Source organism: Ursus arctos, unplaced genomic scaffold (genome assembly GCF_023065955.2).
Source record: "Ursus arctos isolate Adak ecotype North America unplaced genomic scaffold, UrsArc2.0 scaffold_32, whole genome shotgun sequence".
In the NCBI taxonomy this organism is placed as follows: Eukaryota; Metazoa; Chordata; class Mammalia; order Carnivora; family Ursidae; genus Ursus; species Ursus arctos.
Window position 1 is genome coordinate 24,455,570 of NW_026623008.1, and position 15,600 is coordinate 24,471,169.

The 15,600-nt window shown below is 52.2% G+C and overlaps 1 protein-coding gene across 4 annotated transcripts in view; it reads right to left on the reverse strand.

Annotated features, from left to right (window-relative positions):
• The window catches only part of PHC2 (polyhomeotic homolog 2), a 110,151-nt gene that overhangs the window by 3,040 nt on the left and 91,511 nt on the right, over positions 1 to 15,600 (reverse strand). For all 4 annotated transcript variants that reach the window (XM_048221707.2, XM_057305139.1, XM_026516737.4 and 1 more), the window contains 5 exons: positions 9,410 to 9,612; positions 7,560 to 7,689; positions 6,598 to 6,712; positions 2,621 to 2,762; positions 1,396 to 1,672 (listed from right to left, as the gene is read on the reverse strand). In XM_048221707.2, the coding sequence (XP_048077664.2) occupies positions 1,396 to 1,672; positions 2,621 to 2,762; positions 6,598 to 6,712; positions 7,560 to 7,689; positions 9,410 to 9,612 (867 nt within the window). The remainder of the gene's footprint in view (positions 1 to 1,395; positions 1,673 to 2,620; positions 2,763 to 6,597; positions 6,713 to 7,559; positions 7,690 to 9,409; positions 9,613 to 15,600) is intronic.

Sequence of the window (15,600 nt, forward strand, 5' to 3'; positions counted from 1 at the left end):
TTCGTGTTGTCTCCAGTTCTCAGGTGTTCAGATCGGGAGGACCTGGGTTTGAGGAGCTCATCCACACCTGGACAGGAGTTTGCTGGAAAGGTCCTGGGCTTTGAATTACTGCTGCAATGGGATGAGATTTGTGGGGTCTATGGTAGGTGAGTGTGTTCTGCTTGAGGGAGGAACATGAATCATGGGGCCAGCGACTGGTGAACTATGGTAACCAGGCCTCAAACAGCTCCAAAGAAACCTGGCTTCCCTTTCATGCCCCCGTGGGCATGACCTGTGTGATTGTGTTAAAGTGACACCATGTAGTTTCTGAGTCTAGATCAAAAGGCCCACAGTAACTTCCACCATGTTCTCCGGGGTCACCCCCGTGGGGAAAAGTGGCTGCCGTGTCCTAAGAACAGGCAAGCACGAGTGTCCTGAAGAGGCCCGTACGGAGAGGAACGGAGACCTCCCGTGGGCAGCATACCCTCCGTGAGAATCAGGGGCATGGGGCACCTTAGAACAGGATCCTACGGCCCCAGGGAAGCCTGCGCCCACACCTTCATCACAACCTCACAAGAGACCCTGTGGCAGAAACGGCCAGCCAAGCCACTCCCACATTCCTGAGCCACCGTAGCTGCGTGGTGGTAGCTGCGTGGTGAGAAATTCCGGGAACAAGGCAAGAGATGACTAAGGCGCTGGAGTGAGGGGCAGAGCCCGGGATGTGAGCCCAGTTCCGACAGACAAGTCTGCGCTCTCGACCACGGCTCCCAAGCGGGTCTCTGAGTAACAGGCTTGTGGCTGCCGTCCATTCCTCACATGGCCAGCAGCTGGGCACGACTGGCACAAACGACAGTCGAGAAGCTGGGGTCCCCCTGAAAGCATCTGTGAATAATGTGAGGCATGTCTTCCAAGGTTCCCTTCTAAATTCTAGCCCTGAGAACCACGTGTGCCCCCCAGCAGCGTCTGTGCGGTTCCCTACATCGTTCACGTCCAGGTCTGTGCGCCCCCGCTCCAGCCGCTCCCCGGGGTCACGTCTCCGACCGGCGAGGCCTGCCTGCCCACGGTCGCGCGGCTTACCTCCTCCTACACTGACGTGCTCCTCGACTGGTTTCCTACACTCCCACTTGACTCCTCTCGTCCACTGTCCCAGGACAGACACAAGCTACCTGTCGCCCCTGCACGACCGCTCGCCATGCCAGGATATGCGGCGAATTAGAGCCGCAGGACAGCATTCACGGCCGTGTCCTGCAGCAGCACGCACGTCCTTCCAGGCAGGGATCGCACCGATTCATCTCTGCACGGCTGTTCCTGCGCCTGAGTCACTAACTGAGTCATTTCCTGGTGGTGGGAGGGGAGGGCCCCCCTGCCCCCACGGGTCACCATTCCAGTCCGACACGGGACTCCCATGGGCCTTACCTGGCAGGGAGCGGATGAATTCGTAGACATCTTCCACATTCCACTTGGTGGGCTCGCTTGGCAGGAAGTGGTGTCCCATGCCCACCAGGTCCCGCATGTGCATGTCAGGGAGCTCCAGGTCCCGCTGGCCCTGTCGCCGGCGGGAGGTGGACGAGCTGGCTGAGATGGGCGACAAGGGCTCCTCGTAGCTTGAGTTATCCGAGCAACGGCTGGAGTCCTCCTGGCTATGCGTCAGCTGCAGCGCAGCCGTGACTGAGAGGGGCACGGCGCCTGTTGGCTGCGAGCAGAGAGAAACCGCCGGCTTCAGGACGCGGGACGACACCGACTCTAGGCCTCAGCGGAGCGGCGGGCGAAGGCAGGTAGCCTCCCCCGCCTACCTGTCTACGACTACATGCCTCTGAACCCTTAGATCAACAAGCGGCTCTGGGCTGTCCCCCCGCTGGCCCGGCGAACAGGGAGTCCCTCCCGGTACCGGCGCGTGCACCGCACTGATCGGATTCTACCCACGTCTATCGTCTCTTCTAGATGCGGGGTTCTAAACCAGGCCTCTGGAGGCTGCGGGGGTGGCCTATGAAACAGCACGTAGAATTTCCCGTGCGTGTGCACGCTGGGTCTCGGCCTTCGTCAGATTCTTAACGAGGCTTACGACCCAAGGGACGACAAGCGGCACAAACTATCAGGCTCTGAAACGTCCCACGAGGCCGGGGGCCCTTGAGGTGCAACTTAGAGCCTCAGCAGCTGACGGCGCTGTGGGCACCCGAGCGTCTGTAACGAACAGCGTGTCCCTGGGAGAGGCTGCAAGAACTCGGGGCTCTGCATTCGAGGCGGCAGCGAGGAGTAGGGGGAAGGGCGTGGGCTGCCTCCTCACCTGGCCCTCCGCCTAAGACACAAGGTAAAGGGGACAGTTTGTCTCTTCATGGGGCCGGGCAGGGCAGACCCCATTTCCAAGGCCCCCGAAGGATGCAGGCAAACTGGAAGGGAAGGGGCGAGGAAGGGCCAGGGTCCCTGACGCAGGAAATCACCTCACACGGGTCCGTGGGTCTAAATGCAGGGGCCTATGACGGGGCCTGGGAAGGGCTTGCTCTGGCGGCTTGTGAGAAATGAGAACGCGACGAGCAGACTTAAGTCAGCCGCAGAAAAGGAGTGGGGGTGTCCCGGGTCTGTGAGGAAGGGAAGCTGGTGGGGACTTCTGACAACGGAGCTTCGGGCTCTGCCGGCCTCTCACCTGCTTCTTGGTATCCTTTGTAAGTGTCGGCAGACTGGCTTTGCTGGCCCGACGGCGGTTGTGGGTCGTGGCTCCTGTCTTCTGCAGCTTGCTCCGGTCCGAGTGGAAGAGCCCCACTCGTTTGGTGCACCCCACGTTGTACCTGCCAGAGTTAGCGAAACAGGGAAGTCAGACAGCCACGGGCGTGTGGGCCCCCCGCAGCACGGGAGCAGCCAGGCTCTCCCGCAGTATTTCAGTCCGTCCACGTGCCCCGCTCCTAAGTCCACCACTTACTACTAGCGGGGTGACTTCAAGCCACTTGACCTCTGCGCCTCAGTTTCCTCATCTGGAGCCGGGGATGAGAGGACTCCCTTTCTAAACTTGCTCTGACAACTGGACGAGCTAATGTGTGTACAGTGCTTGACACAACGACCTGGATCATGGAACTCACGGCTGACATGTCCTGCACTAAGTATCACCTGTGCCAGGAAACTGTCCTGCTGGAAAATACAGGTACACCTCCGAGCTACTGCGGGTTCAGGTCCAGGTCGGACTGGCAGGAAAGTGAGTCAGATGACTGTGTTTCCTGGTACATATAAAAGTGAAGTTCACACTATACCGGAATTTATTAATACGACGATGGGGGCGTCTGGTTGGCGAGGCTCTGACTCTCGGTTTCAGCTCAGGGCATGATCTCAGGGTCATGGGACCGAGCTCGTATCAGGTGCCACACTCAGTAGGGAGTCTGCTTCTCCTCCCCCGCCCCTCCCCCCAGCTGTGTGCACACCCACCACACGTGGGCTCTCTCTCTCTCAAATAAATAAATACATCTTTTTAAAAAAATTGTAAGGGAAAAAAGATGATGAACAAGTTAGCCGAATCGATCGATGGACTCTCTTCCTTTCAGGAATGATTTCTCTGTAGCGTGTGATGCTGTTCGAGAGCGTTTCACCCACAGGAGAACTTCTTTCAAAACTGGAGTCAATCCTCTCAAACTCTGCCGCTGCTTTATCAACTCAGTTTATTTGATACTCTATTTTTTTTTACTTTAAAATGTTCTCAACTTTATTGAAATCATCAATATCCCAGACACATTTACCATTTTTACAAATCGATTTAATGCTATCAACAGGTGATGTTCAATGTAATCCTTGCCTTCACGCCACTGTCGTGCGCCTGCGTTCCAGGCCACGGAATCAGAGGGCCCACACCACGTGGACGGCGACCACAACAACAGCAGCATGAAAACAGCTGTCCCTGCTGGACATCCCAAAGGCGGCTTCACACACGTAAGATTTAGTCGTGAAATATAACCCAACAGGTACAGTGATCATTAAAGATGCAAAGAACAGGAGTGTACAAATTAGTTCAACGGCTGGAACATCCGCTATTCCTAATTCCTTGGTGTCATTCCAACCATCTTCGCGGCATCTTCGCCAGGAGGTGACGACTCCTTAAGAAACCACATCGAGAAACCCCAGTTTCTGCTCGTCCCTAAGAAGCGACGCCTCACCTGTTCAGCCTTTATCATGAGATTGCAGCGGTTCAGTCCCATCCTCAGGCTCCACTGCGAACGCCAGCCCTCTGGCTGTTTCCACCACATCTGCGGCTACTTCTCCCCCCGAAGTCTCGAACCCCTCAGTCATCCAGGAGGGTGGGAATCAACTTCTTCTAAACTCCTATTAATGCTGATATTTTGAGCACTTTCCCTGAATCCTGAATGTTCCGAATGGCATCTAGAATGGTGAATCCTTTCTAGAAGGTTTTTAATGGACTCTGCCCAGATCCACCAGTGGAATCTGTATCTATGGCAACTAGAACCTTACAAAATCCATTTTTAAAAAAAAAAGACTTGAAAGTTGAAATTACTCCTTGCTCCATGGGCTGCATAACGGACGATGTGTTACAGGCATGAGAACAGCGTGACTCGCTGCACATCTCCATCAGAGCTCAGGGCTGACCAGGTGCGCTGTCAGGGAGCAGTAACACTGTGAAAGAAATCTTTTTTTCCTGAGCAGTAGGTCTCAATACGGGACTTAAAATTTTTACTAAACCATGTCGTAAACAGATGGGCTGTGGTCCAGGCTTTGTTGTTCCGCTGCCAGAGCACAGGCAGAGTAGACTGAGCACAATTCTTAAGGGCCCTAGGATGTTCGGAATGGTAGACGGGCACTGGCTTCAACTTCATCACCAGCTGCATTAGCCCCTAACAAGAGAGCCAGCCTGTCCTCTGAAGCCGGGCACGGACTTCTCCTCTCCAGCTATGAAAGCCCCGGATGGCATCTTCTTCCAGTAGAAAGCTGTTTGGTCTGCACTGAAAACCTGCTGCTTGGCGCAGCCGCCTTCATCACTGACCTGAGCCAGGTCTTCTGGAGAACTTGCTGCAGCTTCTCCATCAGCACCTGCTGCCTCCCCTTGCACTTTTATTTTATAGAGACGGCTTCTTTCCTTAAACCCCATGAACCAACCTCTGCCAGCTTCAGACTCCTCTTCTGCAGCTTCCCCCCCTCTCTCAGCCTTCACAGAATTGAAGAGAGTTAGGCCTTGCTCTGGGTTGGGCTTTGGCTCCAGGGAAAGTTGGGTGGGGTTGGATCGCCTATCCAGACCAGACTCTCTCCACATCGACAAGGAGGCCGTTTTGCTTTCTTACCACTCATGTGTTTGCTGGAATAGCGCTTTTCATTTCCTTCAAGAACTTTCCTTTGCATTCACAGTTTGGCTGTTTGGTGCAAGAGGCCTAGCTCTCCGGCTGTCTCAGCTTTCAACGAGTGTTCCTCACGAAGTGTAATCATTTCCAGCTTTTGATTTAAACTGACAGACGCACCACACTTCTTTCACTTGAACACTCAGAGGTCCCTGTAGGGTTATTCATGGGCCTAATTTCAATATTGTTGTGTCTCCGGGAATAGGGAGGCCCGAGGAGAGGGAGAGAGATGGGGGAAGAGTCCGTCGGTGAAGCGGTCAGAACACAGACATTTACAGATTAAGTTCACCGTCTTACGTGGGTGCAGCTCGTGGCACCCCAAGATAATTATTATAGTAACATCAAAGACCATTGATCACAGATCACCATAATATAGTAATAATGAAAAAGTCTGAAATGTTACGAGAATTACCAAAACGTGGCACAGAGACAGAAAATAAGCAAACGCTGTTGGAGAAGTGACGCCAACAGACTTGCCTAACCCGTTCCATCTGTAAAAAAATGCACTATCTGCGAAGCACAGTAAAACGAGGTCCGCCTGTAGCCTGGCCAAGCTTCTGAGGCACCCTGATGGCCTCCAGCACGGGGCTGAGGACAGCCTTACTCCAGCCGGCACGCAGAGCACTTCCGCGGAGGGGTCTAGAGATTTCTACTCTTTTGAGGGCCCAGGGCTTCAGCGTTAACGCCTCTTCCACTGCGGTACGAAGACCACGCAGGGCTCTAGGGTCAGATGAGTCTAACTCCCTGACTCGACACTGGGCACAGTTACTCACCCTCTGTGCCTCAGTTTCCTGGTGTGTGAGGGGCCAGCGGTCATCCCTGCCTCGCGGTTACTCTGAAGACGAGATGACACGTGTGCACCGACTGCCTAGTGCGGTGCCTGGCACGGGGCAGGCGCTCAGCACACGACGCCGCGCCCGCCCAGGGTGAAAGCTCACACACAGAACATCTCTCACTAGTGCAGGGTCTCTGGGCAAAGCTTCTGGTGCAGGGCTTACCCTAAGGGGACAGCAGCCGCCAAGGGCAGTCTGGGTTCAGTGGGGCCCAGGAGGGCAGCCAAGCTAAAGCACTGCTTCTCTTCCCTGGACCCGGGGCTGCTCACTCGAGTTCTGGGCTCCAGTACCCGGCGGATTAGTGACACGGCGCTGCTTTCAGGCAGGCGGAAGAAACTGGCCCGCAGCTAAGCTACACCCAGGGGCTCCAGGATGGACTACCACTGAAGGGGGGTAGGACCTGGGGTGCGATCCTGCGGAGAGGGAGGGGCTGGCCCAGCCGTGGGGCTGAGGGCACTCACCTCTTTGCACACGCCATGGAACAGAAGCGCTTGGAACGCTTGAACTTGTAGGCAAAGTCCACCCGGCCACAGAGCTCACACTTGAGTTTGAGGGGAGTACCCTCCTCTTTGGATTCTGGAAAGTGTGGAAATTGGGGTAAGTGTAAAGAGGAGCAACTCCCACAAGACCCTGGACAGCCCCCCACGAGGCCTGCCTTCTCTGCTCACGTCCCCGTAACTGTGACACGCCGTGGTGGACGAGCTTGGAAAATGCCCAACTGCTTTCGCCACTGGTTTGGAAAGGGCTGTTTCCCCCACCCTGGAAAGTACCCAGGGGTGTTTGGTGATGACCCTTGGACACCTGACAGGTTTTTTCCCCAAGCGCTCTGAGCCTGAGGCAAACACGGGTGGTAAAGAATCAGGACCCCTCTTTACGACCCATACGCTGGGTGCTCTCATAACTGATCTGGAATTGTCCTACCCTACCTGACCTGACCAGTTCCCTGGGGACCTGGATCCCAGAACCCAGGAGCTCTGTAGCCTCCATGGCCCCCACCTGGTCAGTGGCTCGGGCTGTAAGTGTGGTCCTTGCCGGCCACTGGGCTGCCTGAGAGCCAGCCGCTGAGGCGGCGAGAGGAGGACACCCTTGCCTGTGCCACTCCCACCCCTTGCCAATGATTCCCGTGGGAAGAGCAACGCTTGGGATCCCGTGGCTGGCTGGGGTGGGGCTGCGGGAGAGGCAGGGGACAAATAGCTCCCCACGGGCAGCGACTTTCCCCTCTTCCCTATTTTCTAGGGACAGGGGCTGAGAAGGGACCGGGAGAAATGTTTAATGGGCTGACATGTTACATACTCCCTGGGCAGAGTTCCTCCACGGATACCCAGAGAGCAAGTGTGTACGGCCGGCCTTTGCGGCCCTATCTCCTTCCTGGCCGCATGGGCCGAATCAGGAGGCCTTAGCGCTCGGGGTGGGAGACGCCTACCTTGCAGATAGGGCTCCTCCATCTCAGAGTCGGTGGTGGTGGTATGATCCTGCTGTGGAAGTTTCTCAGGCAAGAACCCCTGTGCATACTTCTTCTTGAGATTCCCCACCAGCAGGGACGAGCGTCCCACCTAGAGGACAAGGTGACACGGAGGCCATGAGGGTTAGGTGGGAGAGGCTTCCTTGCGCTCCAGCCTCATCAAAATTACACATATAACACAGCTAGCCACAGACGCCAGCCTCTACGCCATCATCCGAGTGTCTTGCTCAAGGCCCTATTTTGCTGCGTAGCTCATGAGGCAAGATGCCAACTGTCACCAAAGTGCAGCAATGGCTTCAATCCAGGGCCAATGGACGGCTTAGGAAGTTAGGAAAATACCTACTCTTCCAAGTGACTAAGGGGCAGAGATGGAGGCAGAAACCAGGTTTCCCACACCACCAGAAGAACCACCATCAGGACCCGGGGCTCACATGTCACCAGCAGGAATACAGCTTAGGCCACGTACGTGAGTACACGGGGGAGACAGGAGACTGAGCAGCCATATTTTGGTTTCCTCCTGCCCTCCACCGTATCGCTGCTCTACCCAAGCCAGAGGGTCAGGCAACCGTGGAGGCGCGTAGGAACATGGACTCTGGGCCACAGAGCAAATGCCCTCCGTGGTTGCCAGGATCCCAGACTGGCTTATTCGCTCTTCCGGTCCTTCCTTTGTTGCCTCTGTTCAGGCGGCCTGGTGGCTAGATCTCTAGGGTGATGCTGGGGCGGTTACTCAGTCTGTATCCACCCTGGGAGATCGGCTGGCTTCCGTTTAACCAGGAGGCCAGGCCAAAGATCTAGTCTAATGAGGGAGGGGACGTGGCAGGGCGGGAGCACCTGAGAGCCACGGTGCCCCGGGGCTATTTCTCTGCCATGGGCCGTGAACCACCTTCAGAGGGAAAGGGGACCAGAGTCTATTTGTCGTCTGGCATTTTAGAAGGGCAGTTCACTCAGCTCCGTTCATCAAGCTCCGAGTCTTCCGCTGACTATTCAAACCACTCATGGACCCAAAGAATGTGCAAGAGGCAGATGGCATCCCACGAAGATGGTGTTCTCTAACAGTCTGTAAATTTCGTCCCCGGAGAGGCCGGCGCGCCCCCGCTCTGGGCTTCTCACCCACAGAGCAGCGCCCCCTGTCCTCACCAACTCACACTGCATGGAATCAGCTCGGGGTGTTTTGTTCTAGTAAGCCATTTTCTTGATTCTTTTATATCTCCCTTTGGTCTTATGCTTTCCCTGCAGACATTTGATTGTGCCCTTTTTAAAGAGCCCCTCACTCTCATTCACTCTTTTCTAGGCTCTGACCCCAGAAAAGCAGCTCAGGCTACAACCCTGTTCTCTTAGCTTCATTTCAGACACATCTTGAAAATTCGATTCTATACACTTTCCTTTTCTTCTCTAACTGGTTCAAGTTTTGCCACTCAGAGGTGCTGGCATTCAAAACTGAACAAGGTCTCATTTCCCCAAACCCACCATCTTGCCTCCGAACACCCCAATGTGAACTCCCTTCTAACTAAGGGGGGGGGGTGTCACACAACACCAGGCAGGGACACAGCTGAGTCTGTGTGTGGACCCTTCTAACCAAGGGGCCTTGCCAATTATTCCTAACCACTGATCCTTTCTGGACCGTAGGAAGACACTCAATCCTAGAAAGAAAATGGCTCTGATATTCTCTTGGGGGAAAATCAGCAAGGAAAGAGCAAACTGTTTACATTTTTGGAAATTTTACATGGAAATGTAAAAATATTCTAATACACATCCAAAATATACTTAAAAAAAAAAACAAAAAAAAAGAGGGGAAAAGAAGTAGTCCGTACCGGGAAAGGCTCCGCCCCCTCCTGGATCACAAACCCTTCGATAACATGCGTCAGGATTTGGGGTTTCACAATGGCCTGTGGTGGTTTATTCTCACCATTCTGGGGGGCAGTGCCGGTGATGCTGGAGGCAGAATTTCCGTTCCCTGAGGTCATGCCGGGGCTGCTGAGGTCGGTCAGTGCATGAACAATGCCCTGCCCTGTCTCTGTACAAGGGAGAGTAGGAAAACACAAGCAGGGGAGGTCAGAACCAGGTGCAGAGCAGCAGAAGGACAGCAGGGACTCAGCATGTGCCTGGCTTTTTCCACGGAGCCAAACGACAATGCAAACCAAGCAGTCCCCTCCCTCAGTGACCTATTTAAAAGTGGTAGGGTCCATGGACATGCCACCAAGTGCGACTATAATCAGCTCCGCAACGAGGCAGCTAATCAGCTAGCAGTATTTCTTAATTTCCCAACTGTGCTAAAAACAGTACGACCAAGTTAAACAGACAAGAATTCTCTTTGGGGAGTTAAGACCTTGGTCAACATTGATCTGGACAAACAAGGTCAACTTCAGTTCAAGGGAGAAAACGTATTTAAAGTGATGTTCTACAACGAAGACGAAAGGCTGCACTAGATATAGGGGCTTGGGGTATGATGGGGTTTTGTTTTTGTTTTTTTTTTTTGTTTTTTTTTTGTTTTTTTTAAAGATTTTATTTTTATTTATTTATTCGACAGAGATAGAGACAGACAGCGAGAGAGGGAACACAAGCAGGGAGATGGGAGAGGAAGAAGCAGGCTCATAGCAGAAGAGCCTGATGTGGGGCTCGATCCCAGACCGCCGGGATCACGCCCTGAGCCGAAGGCAGACGCTTAACCGCTATGCCACCCAGGCGCCCCAATATGATGGGGTTTTGGGGAGAGAGAGATTACACCTTCTATGAAGGTCCACAGAGAAGGATTCGATTCTAAGCATCCTGTGAAATGTCAAAGTACTGAACCCCAGAGATGAACGCCAAGGGAACAAGAGGGCTGGGCCCCAACTGAACACAGTGCTTTCCGGAGGCTGGTTATCTGGGGTCATGCGCTGAGATACAAACACATTCAATTTCGCCCCAAGGTCGCCGAGGCTGTGGGGCTCTAGGCTGCATCTGCTGGCCCCCAGCTCTTGATCGAGCCCCCTGCCCTGTTCTCAGCTCCACACGGTCTGGTCCTCAGCCAACCACAGAGTCCTCCCCTCTGGGGACACTCCTGCCTGAGGTCATCCCCCACGGGCTTGCTGGCCTTCCCCTGAAGGACCAGACAGAGCGCTCTAAAAGGTGTGCTGAGGGGCGCCTGGGTGGCTCAGGTGGCTCAGCGTGCAACTCTTGATTTTAGCTCAGGTCATGATCGTGGGGTGGTGAGACTGAGCCCTGTGTCGGGCTCCCTGATTGGCAGGGAGTCTGCTTAAGATTCTCTCCCTCTCCCCCTCCCCCAACTTGAGCACCTGTGCTCTCTTTGTCTCTCTCAAGTAAATAAATAAAATCTTAAACAAACAAACAAACAAACAAACAAGTGTGCTGGTCTCCACTTGGCCAGCCCCTCTCTTGAGCTGCTCCACGCTTTAGAGGTACAAAACTTCTTTACCTCCCTTTTGCCACCCCCTCCCTGCCCCTTTCCAGGACCATTCTCTACCACCACCAACTGTATGAGCTGAGGTTGCCTGTAACCTGGAACTTCCTAAAAAAGAAAAGAGAAAGAAAAAGCCATTTCTTTATTGCAACAAGCCTACTAATATTAAGTATAACCTGCGTGTGTTACATACTTGAAAAATGATTTTAGTACATTAGTTAAGTGAGTTTTGTATAAGACTTTTTATGTTGATTCTCTTATTTCCTGTAAAAGACTGAAAATCCCACCAAAGAACGGGAATTCAGTGCCTGACATGGAACATGGAAAAATAACAATAAACTCATTTTGGAAAAGGTTTATAACCGGTTCATTTTCTTTCTAGCAGCCCTAATGCTTGATAAACCAGAATAAATCTTGTTTGATGAAAAAGAATGTACTGTAACCCATGCTGTCACTCCTCAGATTTCCGTAATTCAACGGTAATTTCAGAGCTGAGCAGGAGTCATCCATGAGACACGAACGACGAGATGGTTTTAAATTGATTTTTGCTTGAGACAGAGTCACGCCGGCAAGCTAGAAAGATTCTCTTAAGTGTTCACAATCATTTGAAAAAAAATTTTTGACAGCTTTGACTTTACGGTAGAGATGGAAATTTTCCCCTTTAGAATTAGTCTTTCTGCACTATAAAGATGTTTGGCAACAACAACAAAATCTTTCCTTAACTGTCCATGAATAACAAGCAGGACTGAGTCAATCGAACTGCATCAATCAAATTAAATTTCTCTGCTTTTAAATTTTAAACATTTAAGCCTGCATTTACATGGTTACATTTTCTTTTATTTAATATTTTAAATACGCAAATATATATTTTACTTAAAATGATAAATGTTGTTAAAATATAAAACCGAATAAACGTTAACATTTTATTTTTAGACGGTGCTTATTTCCTTCCGGTGTAATATCCCGATTTCTCTAATGGGCTACAGATTCTATAATCACAAGATTAGAAAGCCTGGTTCAATCCCTTACCAGCGCTTGGACCTTCTCTATCATACTCCTACCCAGTGCTTCCTGGGCATTTGTTTGAATACCTCCAACGACAAAGGAACTACCTCTGGAGTAGTCTGCTCCCACCGTGGATAGTTCAATTAAAAAGTTGTTCTTTACTATGAGCCAAAAACCCATCTCCTGTTAATTTCTGCCTGCCCATTCTGGTTCTGTTCCTTAAGACCATGCAGAACAAGGCTAATCATATTTGTATAATGGGCAAAAACACGGGCTTAGACCTGGCTTAGAGACTGGTCTTTATCACTCAAGTGAATTAGGGGCAGGTCCTCAACTCTCTCTAGGCCTCGGTTTCACTAGCTGTGAAATGAGGACAATTACAATACCTCCCCCACAGTGCTGGGTGGCTCTGCGGACCACATGAGATAATCCAGCAGTGGCCGGCTAGGAAATGCTCAAGAAATGCTCTTGGTGTCAGAAAGCACATCATTCACGACCACAGTGTATCTTCTCTCCTCTAGGCCAAGCTCCTTTTGCTGCTTCGACTATTCCTTGAACAAAAGGCTCCAAGTTCATCATCATCCTATGTGTCCTGTTTGTGTCTTTTCAAGTCAGGGACCCGGTCAATACTAACACAAAAATCAAGTGCATTGATCTAAGAGATTGGATTGGTACGATTTTGGTTTTGTTCCTTTTAAACACGGTCACATTCCTGACTGAGAGCACAGGAGGAGGGGAGTAAGCGACTCCCTTGTTTTAGTTTAGAAAATTAATCCATTCTCCTTGAATTCTGGGATCATTCCCACCTCCGGCTTTTCATGGATATTCATCACCAAACTGCTTCTGATATCTTGTCTCCTTTTATGGGATCCCTGCATCCTGGCTTGATTCTCCTCCCCCACCCCCTTCCCTCCTGTCTCGCAAAGCGCTGTCTATTAATGTGCATCGGGGCACTGCGAGACGGGGCGGCGCAGGCATAACTCTTGAGGTCAGATTCTTTCCTAGTGCCAAATACAGCAGTGAACAGACACACTGGTTCAGTAGCTCAGAGTTGACGGAGCCGATACTTAACTCCGGGGAGCAAAGACGCTTTGGAATCTAAGTTTTTTAAAAAGGATCTTATTAAGCAGGAGAACAAATAAAATCCCTTCACCCTAAAGTTAGAAACGATCACTCTCCATTATAACTCTGGGGCAGGTTGCAGAAGAGACGGAAGCCAGGGGACAGAGGGAGGGCGATTGAGGAATATACAAAGGTTTGCAGTCATCTTGGAGGCCAAGGCCCCCTCGTCTGCTTTAGGAACAATGGAGTTGGGGCTATTTCTGGAATGACCAAACACAATCTCACCCCCTGCCAAGCCCAGCATGCTGAGATTAATTTAATCTACTTCCCCGCTCTCCCAGACTGCTCTGCAGCCTGCTTGAGGGAAAGCAGCTTAATAGGGAAACTTGCAGAAACCTGTCCTGCCGGCTCTGAGGCCAGATGAAAGATAAAGAAAGACTCTGTCTTAGGAATTCTTTGTTTCTGAATTCTCTTGACCAGTCCTGAGGCTGGTGCTGCTGCTAGAGATTCCCACAGGTCTCAAAAGCCATTACACACAGCTAGGCACCTGAATCTGAAAGGTGGAAGCCAGGACGCCATGAGCACGAGAGGCTGCAGGAGGGAAGGGGGGCCAAGCTTTGGTGGTGGTGAAGGTGTCGGGAGGGAGAAGCTAGCCTTTAATGAAGCTGCCCACAAAGGGCAGTCTTTAGATAGGAATAACAGGACAGTATGTTCTGGGGAAGCTGTTATATGTCTCAGCCTCTAGGCTGCTTCTCAGTTCTGGTCTCATTCATAGGCTCTGGCAGAAATAGCCCTTACAGGGGCCGGATAAAACAGGAAGAACCACCCAGCAGCCTGGTTGTGAGATTCTCTGCTGCAGGGTTGGTCCCTTCTGCTAGGCAGAGCAAGTTTCTTTAGGCAAGCGCTGTCTTGTCACCTCTGTATCTTCAGGGGCTAAACCCCATGCCCGCTCTAGGACAGCTAGTTAATGTCTGTTAAACTGGATGGTCTAGAACCCATGGTCTCAGTCTTTGCCGGTCTCCCTAGTCTCAAACAGGGCACTTGGCACCATCTGAGATTTGTAAATTACCTACTGAGGCTATAATGATTTGAGAGTAGTCAGGCCAGTGCCTTCTACAGGACTGGCATTCTGGGTACCTGGTTATAAAGAACAAGAGCTACTCCTTGGTCCATTTCTTCTCATTAGGGTGGGGATTTCTTCAGTAAGAAGGAGCATTAAGTTGCCCCAAAGGCTGGAGTTCTGGATTCCCTGGCCCCTTTGAAATATGTGTGCGGCCTCCAGGCATCCGGAAAGGCATGATGACCTCTAGAGTCAGAGGCTGGGAGGCTCCTATAAAAATGGCCCCGCCCACAGGACAAGTCACTAGGTGTCCAGAGAGGCTGAGCTCTCCTGCCCACTGAAGGTAGAGGTCTGGCTGGCTACAGCTACGCAAAGCCTGGGCCATTTTAGAACCAGTTCTGATGTTCTTTACCTGTGCAGATTTAAAAAAATCAGACAAAAAAAGTGAATAGAAAAGTAAAAAACAAACAAACAAAAAACCAACAAAACCAAAAATCAGTGATGCTGGAGTCTGGTTTGGGACTGACTGTTGTTATGGGTATTTCAGATGACCTGGCAATTCGTTGTGTTTGCTCCTCAAACGAGTCATCTGGAAGACCTGACCTCAGAGGAACCAGAGGGCAAGCTGCGCCTCTTCTACCCCATCAGTCAGCCTGCTCCGTGGCTTTCGTCTCTATTTTCTCCAGACGGGAGGTGTGTTTTAATTGACAAGACTTCTAACTACCCTTCCTTGACTGTAGCCGGAGTGAGCCAGAGCTAATGGAGTTAATCAAGAATTTAAGGAAGCAAAGTAGGTGATAACATGGGTCATTTGCTTGCAGCAGATCCTGCCCGACAAATGGCAAAACAAGGCTGCTTATGCAACACGAAGCATTCTCTCCAGGCCCCTGGCTCTGAATTCACGCTCTCCGTGCCTCAGCTTAGCAGGCCCAGTCACGGGGCCAGGCTGGGGGACAGCAGGAGTCCCACAGCCCTGCTAGCTCTGGAGACAGCCCGTGTGGAGCACCTGCAGCGTGCCAGCCCGGGAAACCGTATCCAGGAGGCAGGAGGCGGAGAGCAGCTGGCCCGGTGGGCGGTAGCACAGCACAGCGAGCGGAGGGAGGTGACGTCCGCCGGCCGCGCTTACACTCTCTGCAGTTCTATTTGGGCGCCTCGAGAAACTGGCGCCATTCGGAAAGGGAGGGAGGTAAGCTATTTCATAAACGCCCGTTTGCTGGCATCCCTCCACCGCCCCTGCGGGAGGTGGGAAAGTGAAGCGGGGGAGGGGGTGGCGATGAGAGCGAAAGGGGTGGGTAGAAATAGGTGGGGGGGGGGGGGGACGAGGAGCGGGGGAGCGAGGGGAGGAGGAATGGTGGCTCCATCCCGGGACCCTGACTGAGTCCATCAATCAAAGAGATTCATCTGGTTAACAACCTTCTTTAAAATGCAAATAGACACCCGCGGTCATTCACACCTGGCTGTGAAGCACTTGACAG